Genomic DNA, 8,975 nt, shown 5'->3' on the forward strand with positions numbered 1-8,975 from the left:
GCAGTGACTGTTGCTGTGAGTAGTTCAGCTCAGCGTTTGTCACTGCCTGATGTGAGTCAAGTGCAGATGTGAGTCGCAACAAGTAGCATACGAGATGCTAACGAGAGACTTCTGTAATTTCAACACGGTAAAAATGGACCTACTTAACCAAGTTGGTTCACTGTTAGCTTAGCTACAAGTTAGCATAAAAACACAACAAAGGCTGTCAGTTGAATGGTGTTTTGAGCTAACGTTAGCAACCAAACGATCAAAGATAGCTACAAAGTTTTTGGAATAACTGCTAGCTTAGCTACAAGCTAGCAATCAAACACAACAACTTTACACAAGTCTCTCGTTAGCATCTTGTATTCTAACTACTCTCCCCACATTGGGCAGTGACAGTTGTTGCTGTGAGTTGTTTTTTGAGCAGTCAGGCCGTGCTTTTACGCACAAGTGGGCGCAAAAGCGTCCGTACATCTGGCCCTCAGTTACATCTGTTGTCTCTATAGCAACAATACACACATCAGTATTATTCAGCAGAAGGGTGATCGAGATGATTCTTTTATTTTCGGCTCCTAACGATCACAAAATCAATGTAATCAAGAAAGAAAACCTTTGATTTTTCACACATTTTGCCCATTACAGTTACAGTCTGGTGTTCTGAAGGAGGGATTAAAACGTTTGATGTGTTTTTCAATGTTGATTTGTTGAACCCCTTTGAGGTCAAAGGACATTTTTAACACATCTTTCTTTTCTTTTTTTTAACCCTCATGTTGTCCTCCGGTCAAATTGACCCATTTTCAGTAAAAAAAAAAATTGTCACAAAAAATGGGCCGTCGAAATAAGCGCTGAAGATGTCAACGTTAAAAATATCAACAAACCTTTGGAAAAAACACCAAAAACATTTAAAAAAACCCACAACATTGAAAAAGTGACCATGGTTGACGGAAGACAACAAAAAGGGTTAAAATGTAATATATTTTCCTCTCATTCCCCCCTCTCATTCTCCCTCTACTCTGACGTTCCCCCCTCTCATTCCCCCTGCTCTGACATTCCCCTCTCATTCCCCCTGCTCTGACGTTTCCCCCTCTCATTCCCCCTGCTCTGATGTTCCCCCTCTCATTCCCCCTGCTCTGACATTCCCCCCTCTCATTCTCTCCCTGCTCTGGCATTCCCCCTCTCATTCCCCCCTGCTCTGGTGTTTCCCCCTCTCATTCTCCCTCTACTCTGACGTTCCCCCTCTCATTCCCCCTGCTCTGGTGTTTCCCCCTCTCATTCCCCCTTACTCTGACATTCCCCCCTCTCATTCCCCCTGCTCTGACGTTCCCCCTCTCATTCCCCTGCTCTGACATTCCCCCCTCTCATTCCTCCCTGCTCTGGCCTTTTCCAATCTGATTCCTTGTTGCCCAGAATAGAAAACCACGACGGCACATCTACACCCGACATTCCTGTTTTGTTTTCTTGTCTCTGCTTTATATTTTTATTTAAGAGATTATTTTTGATACCGTTTTAATTTGTATGATTTGCTGTTTGTGCTGTGAATGACTCAACGTCTCGTCCTGTTGGTGCATTTCAAGTTATATTGTTTATAGTCTCTAGAACAGTGTTTCTTAAAGTTTTTTTGAATATTTTACCCCCTTTCAACTGTTTTTAAAGCCAAGTTCCCCCTGAACTGCACAAATAACGTTTGGTAGAAAAGAGTCTATATGAATAGAAGAATCCACCACTTCGTTCGTCCATTCATTTACTATAATAGCACAATTATTTTAGGAATTACGAATGACATGCTGTATTTTTAAATGAAAATATAAGAATTCACGTTCTCCCTGCAGTACTCCAACGTACCCCTAGGGGTACACGTACCCCCATTTGAGAAACACTGCTCTAGGTATTAATCACGTGTTATTTTAAAATGATTGTTTTAATGAATTCCATATTTTGTGAACATGAGATCACCTGAGGGACTTTTCTGTTTGACTCATGTGGAGATTTGAACAGCCGCGCTGAGCTTGTTTAGGGAAATGTAGTTTTCTACAGATGTAGAAAAGTGGCACATGGCAACAACAACAACAACAACAACAACGAAGCTACAGCTGTGGAACAAAACAAGCAGAGAGACGTCTGTCTCGTGCCTTTTATTAATGTTCAATAAAACGAATACACAGTGTGTCTGCGTGTGTGTTTTTTTACAAGACATAGATGAGGCTTTTGATATTAATGCAACGTGTGTTTTGGTTTTCTTCAACTACGACATTAATGAGGCTTTTGGTACTAATGCAACGTATGTTTTGAAAATTGTGGCGTGTCCATTTCACCCAACAGAAGGAATTGCAGTGATTCGTCGATCAACTCTGGAACCATTTTGCCCCTCGATTGGCTGATAAATCGATAATGACAACAGCTGTTAGTTTAAGAACAACTTACAGTGGTCACAAACAACAGAGTTCACAGTGGGGAAGTGGCAACTTTAAGCATAAGTGGAAATTAGGGGGGTGAGGGTGGGGGGGTGGGGGTGCAGGGGATATTCCCCTGCACCCCCCACCCCCCCAATATCCCATATTTAGAAGAGGGAGATTTGTCACACTCAAAAACTTTTACAAGCCGCTCTCCAAAGAGTAAACCATTCAGGGATATGTATGTATTTATATATAGATTATATATATATTATATATACACATATATATATATATATATACTTTATGTGTATATATATATTCAGTGTATATATATACTGTATATATACAGTATATATATGTATGCGTGTATATAACATATACACACAGTATATATACAGTGTATATATAAATACAGTTTATACACAATATTGTATATAAACTGTATTTATATATATATATACACGCATACAGTATATAAACTGTATATATGTGTGTATATATAAATATACACACAGTATATATACTGTATATATATGTATATATATATACTGTATATATACTGTATGTATATATATATATATATACTGTATATATATAAATACAGTTTATATACAATATTGTGTATAAACTGTATTTATATATATATATATATTTATATATATATCTATATCTATATATAGTTGCAAACTATATCTATTGTTACAAACTGTTTTTGTTTTTTTACTATGAAACTTTTCCTATAACCTTTAAGCACCTGAACGCAACGACGTGGAGCATTGACCGCTGTTAGTTGCGTGAAGTCGGAGCTTTTTCGAGGAGTCCGTGAAGGCACCGCGAGCTCTGATTGGCTGCTGGTCAGCGGCACGCAGGGTCCAGCAGAGGAAGCGAGAGAAGAGGAAGAAGTAGCGGTCTGTCTGTCCCTGCTGGTCCCTGCTGGTCCCTGCTGGTCCCCCGCAGCCCTCGGACAGCAGGAAACCCTCTGCTCACTGAAAGGAAGCTCAAATTAAACCCTTAAAAATATATTACGTCATCACAGCGTCAAACGGAAGGGCCTCGTGTCGGCGCGAACGGAGTTTAGCGAGCTAGCTAGCCTGTTAGCTTAGCAGGACACCCCCCCCCCCCCCCCCCCCCCCCCTCAGCCGCGTCCGAGTGTGCAGGACTTCACACCACCAGGAGCGGGAGACATCCACCCGGAACTGCACCCGAACCGACCCGGGCTTCACATCACAGCTGCCAGCTGCACGTGTCGGTCCAAACGCGGCTTTTGCACGCGAAGTTTTAACAAAATAAAACAAAAACAAAAAACCACTCCGCAAAACCAGGAAGTCTGAATGAGCGCAGCGCCGCAGCGGCGTCGCCTCATTGTGCAGCGTGTGTCTGCAGCTGGAGCCCGTCCGCCCGCCCAGCTGAGGCCGATATCGATCATCTGGCGCGTTATCTGTGCGTGCGGTCGATAGATCGATCGATCCATATCGATCGATATCTCGCTACCGGGGGCTGGAACCGAGCTCTTCCGATTCGGAGATGATCCCCGACACAGCGCCGAAGGAGGACGTGTTCCTCGGGTCCGAGGAGCTGAGGAAGGAGGCTCACGTCCCGAGCTTCGACCGATATAAAGAGCTCTACCTGCAGTCCATCGAGAATCCCGATGGTGAGTTCACGGTCTGGTATTTAAATGCAGTAGTGGATTTTGTGTGTACATTTGTTGTTATTATTTTTCATTTTTTCTTGTAAGTATTTTAGATTTCTATCTTTCATTATTATTCATTTTTTCTTGTATTTTAGTTTTCTCTCTTTTTTATTATTTTTCATTTTTTCTTGTATTTTAGATTTCTCTCTTTTTTATTATTATTCATTTTTTCTTGTATTTTAGATTTCTCTCTTTTTTATTATTATTCATTTTTTCTTGTATTTTAGATTTCTCTCTTTTTTTATTATTATTCATTTTTTCTGTATTTTAGATTTCTCTCTTTTTTATTATTTTTCTTTTTTTCTTGTATTTTAGATTTCTCTCTTTTTTATTATTATTCATTTTTTCTTGTATTTTAGTTTTCTCTCTTATTATTATTATTTTTTCTTGTATTTAGTTTTCTCTCTTTTTTATTATAATTCATTTTTTTTCTTGTATTTTAGATTTCTCTCTTTTTATTATTATCATTTTTTTTTTTGTATTTTAGTTTTCTCTCTTTTTTATTATTATTATTTTTTTCTTGTATTTTAGATTTCCTCTTTTATTATTATTTTTTCTATTTAGTATTTTAGTTTCTCTTATTCATTTTTTTCTTGTATTTTAGATTTCTCTCTTTTTTATTATATTCATTTTTCTTGTATTTTAGATTTCTCTCTTTTTTATTATTATTCATTTTTTCTTGTATTTTAGATTCTCTCTTTTTTATTATTTTTCATTTTTTCTTGTATTTTAGTTTTCTCTCTTTTTTATTATTATTATTTTTTGTTGTATTTTAGATTTCTCTCTTTTTTTTTTTCTTTTTTTTTATTGTATTTTAGATTTCTCTCTTTTTTATATTATTATTTTTTTTGTATTTTAGTTTTCTCTCTTTTAAATTATTATTCATTTTTCTTGTATTTTAGATTTCTCTCTTTTTTATTATTCATTTTTTTCTTGTATTTTAGTTTTCTCTTTTTTTTTATTATTATTTTTTTTTGTATTTAGATTTCTCTCTTTTTTATTATTCATTTTTTCTTGTATTTAGATTTCTCTTTTTTATTATTTTCATTTTTTCTTGTATTTTAGTTTTCTCTCTTTTTTATTATTATTTTTTTTGTATTTTAGATTTCTCTCTTTTTATTATTTTCATTTTTTCTTGTATTTTAGATTTCTCTCTTTTTTTATTATTTTTCATTTTTCTTGTATTTTAGTTTTCTCTCTTTTTTTATTATTATTCTTTTTTTCTTGTATTTTAGATTTCTCTCTTTTATTATTATTCATTTTTTCTTGTATTTTAGATTTCTCTTTTTATTATTTTTCATTTTTTCTTGTATTGTAGTTTTCTCTCTTTTTTTATTATTATTCATTTTTCTTGTATTTTAGATTTTCTCTCTTTTTTATTATTATTCATTTTTTCTTGTATTTTAGATTTCTCTCTTTTTTATTATTATTCATTTTTTCTTGTATTTTAGTTTTTTCTCTTTTTTATTATTATTCATTTTTTCTTGTATTTTAGATTTCTCTCTTTATTATTATTATTCATTTTTTCTTGTATTTTAGTTTCATCTCTTTTTTTATTATTTTTTCATTTTTTCTTGTATTTTAGTTTTCTCTCTTTTTTATTCTTCTTTTTTCTTGTATTTAGATTTCTCTCTTTTTTATTATTATTTTGTCTATTAAGTATTTAGATTTCTCTCTTTTTTATTATTATTTTGTCTATTAAGTATTTTAGTTTCTCTCTTTAATATTGTTGTAAGTATTTTAGTAAAATATTTTACTTCTAAGTTTTTTAGTTTCTTTCTACTTTAATTGGACTTTGCCCAGATTCAGCCCCTCTGAGGGTTTTTATTACAATGCATTGTTTTATTTACGTGTGATTATTATTATGTTTTGCTATGTATTATGTTCTAGGCTTTATGTTAACCTCTCCATCCAGTCTCTTATTATGTGTATATTAATCTGTAGTATTTGTATAACCAGTAAAATAACCTAACCACTGTACACATTTTGAGCTACTTGAGTATTTTCAGAATTAGAAAAGTATTGCCAAAGTAAATTATTTATTACATTGTTATGTACGACATTGTTGTTGGTGGATCTGAGTGTCTTTCGGATTTACACCGCGTATCGTTACAGCCCTAGTGTTTACGTAATTTGAAGTATTTCTAGTGCTCGAGGGCTAAAAGGAGCTTTTTATTCTTTACTTAACGGATCTCTCCTTTCATGCTGTTTGTGCCCCTTGGAAACTTATTAAAGATGTTCTCAAAAAAGGAGGAAAAGAAAAAAGAAGCTTTTAGACCCATCAGGCTTTGCTCCTGATGAGTTCTTCTGTAATCTGGAAGGTTTTACATGTTGGAAGTAACTCGCCCAACACTGGTGTTCGAGAAAATGCAACTTGGCTCCCAACGATGGGCCGATAACTCTGATATCAGGAGCCCAATGAGGTCGGCAGCTGACTGGTATTTTTGGTTTTTGGTCTATGAAACATGAGAAAACGGAGAGAAGTTTCCAAGATGTCGTGAAAAATGTTGTGTTTTACCCGTTCAGATGTTCAGATGTTCAGATGTTCAGTTTACTTGGACAGATGAGTTCTTCTGTTAGCAATGACTTAGTACATAATATCTGTGTGCTCATGTCAATGCATGATTAGGTAACAGCATATCATATCTAAGGAAAGAGATTGCACAGCCCTATTTCCCAGTTGCTTGTTAAGTTTCTACCTTTTAGTTTCGCTTTGGTCATCTTAAGCCATGTTCAGTGGTCTAGAAATCACCTTTTCTCACCTGGTTGCCACACAAGTTCAAGTTCAAAATTTATTGTCAAATGCACTTTAGTACAAGTACCACAGCAATGAAATACAGTATGCCCTATTGCACTCTCTCAGCACCAGTCAACAGTAACAATCAATAACAATAATATAGTTTAAAAACATAAAACCATTTAACCACCACAATAAACAGTGGCTAAGTAACTAAACACAGACCCCAGCCCTCCGTCCTGCTGCGCTATCATTCAACAACCTGATCACCTGAGGATAAAAACTATCCCTATTACGTGATGTGCGCGTTGGGATGCTCGGCAACACATTTAAAATGCTCCGATGTCTTTCAGAGTTCTGGGCCGACGTGGCCAAGGATTTCTTCTGGAAGACCAAGCACGCGGGCCGGTTCCTGGACTACAACTTCGACGTGACCAAAGGAGAAATCTTCGTCAAGTTCATGGAGGGAGCGTCCACCAACATCTGCTACAACGTGCTCGACCGCAACGTCCACGAGAGGACGCTCGGGGACAAAGTGGCCTTCTACTGGTTAGTGTGTGTGTGTGTGTGTGTGTGTGTGTGTGTGTGTGTGTTGTGTGTGTGTGTGTGTGTGTGTATAAAAATGTGAATGAACTACATTTGTGGGACCAACAACCGGGAACATAGTATACTTGTGGGGTCCGGACAGCTTTGTGGACCCCACAACTTTAATGGGCTGTTTGAGAGTTTAAGATTTAGTTTAGGGTTAGAATCAGGTTGTGGTGAGGGTTAAGGTTAGGCATTTAGTTGTTATGGTTACGGTGAGGGTAAGGGTTAAGGTTAGGCATTTAGTTGTTATGGTTACGGTGAGGGTAAGGGTTAAGGTTAGGCATTTAGTTGTTATGGTTACGGTTAAGGTCAGGGTTAGGGTTAAGGTTAGGCATTTAGTTGTTATGGTTACGGTGAGGGTAAGGGTTAAGGTTAGGCATTTAGTTGTTATGGTACTGTTAAGGTCAGGGTAAGGGTTAAGGTTAGGCATTTAGTTGTTATGGTAACTGTTAAGGTCAGGGTAAGGGTTAAGGTTAGGCATTTAGTTGTGAGGGTTAAAGTTAGGATAAGGGGCTTGGGAATGCATTATGTCAATGACAGGTCCCCACAAAGGTGTGTGTGTGTGTGTGTGTGTGTGTGTTGTGTGTGTGTTGTTGTGGTGTGTGTGTGTGTGTGTGTTGTGTGTGTGGTGTGTGTGGGTGTGTGTGTGTGTGTGTGTGTGTGTGTGTGTGTGTGTGTGTGTGTGTGTGTGTGTGGTGTTGTGTTGGGAGTAACGCTCTTCTGTGTTTTTTCGGGTGCAAGTAAATCAAAAGTAGTGTAACGCATTACAATTAGTTATAGTACAACAGAGACGGTAATATAACTAATTACTCTCAAATGACCGTAACTAGTAATCTATAATGTATTATCATAATAATAATAATAATAATAATAATAATAATAATAATAATAATAAATAATGGATGTATGTATTTTGGAAGTAACTTGCCCAACACTGGTGCTCAAGACAACGCAGCTTTACTCCCAATAATGGAACGATAGCTCTGATATCAGGAGCCTAATAAGGTCGGCAGCTGACTGTTTTCTTTGTTATTTGGTCTATTAAACATCAGAAAACGGAGAGAAGTATCCAAGAAGTCGTGACATGTCGTGTTTTACCCGTCCAACCGTTCAGATGTTCAGTTTACTCCGCTGTAGGACAGAGAAAAGAGAAGCTCCGTCACATATTTGGACTTCCTGCCGGTTATTAATGACGTCGCCGGTTCATTTTCTTATCGCTGCCGCTCTGATCTCAACGCTGGGTTAGTGCCGACATTAACCCAGAGAGGGGGGGTATGTAAGCTTCCTCTGACACACACACACACACCGACAACACACACACACACCACACCGACACACACACACACACACACACAGATACACACACCAACACACACACACACACACACACACACACACACACCGACACACACACACACACACACGCACAGATACACACACCAACACACCACACACACACACACACACACCACACACACACACACCGACACCACACACACACACACACACACACAGATACAGATACACACACACACACACACCGACAACACACACACCACACACACACACACACACAGATACAGAT

At 37.0% G+C, this 8,975-nt stretch overlaps 1 protein-coding gene across 1 annotated transcript in view; it reads left to right on the forward strand.

The window, feature by feature from the left end:
• Positions 1-3,237: 3,237 nt before the first annotated feature.
• The window catches only part of LOC116693032 (acetyl-coenzyme A synthetase, cytoplasmic-like), a gene marked incomplete at its 3' end in the record, with an annotated part of 34,279 nt that continues 28,541 nt past the window's right edge, over positions 3,238-8,975 (forward strand). The window contains 2 exon segments of the mRNA XM_032521703.1: positions 3,238-4,026; positions 7,156-7,351. Coding sequence (XP_032377594.1) covers positions 3,900-4,026; positions 7,156-7,351 — 323 coding nt within the window.

This window comes from Etheostoma spectabile, chromosome 7 (genome assembly GCF_008692095.1).
Source record: "Etheostoma spectabile isolate EspeVRDwgs_2016 chromosome 7, UIUC_Espe_1.0, whole genome shotgun sequence".
Taxonomy (NCBI): domain Eukaryota; kingdom Metazoa; phylum Chordata; class Actinopteri; order Perciformes; family Percidae; genus Etheostoma; species Etheostoma spectabile.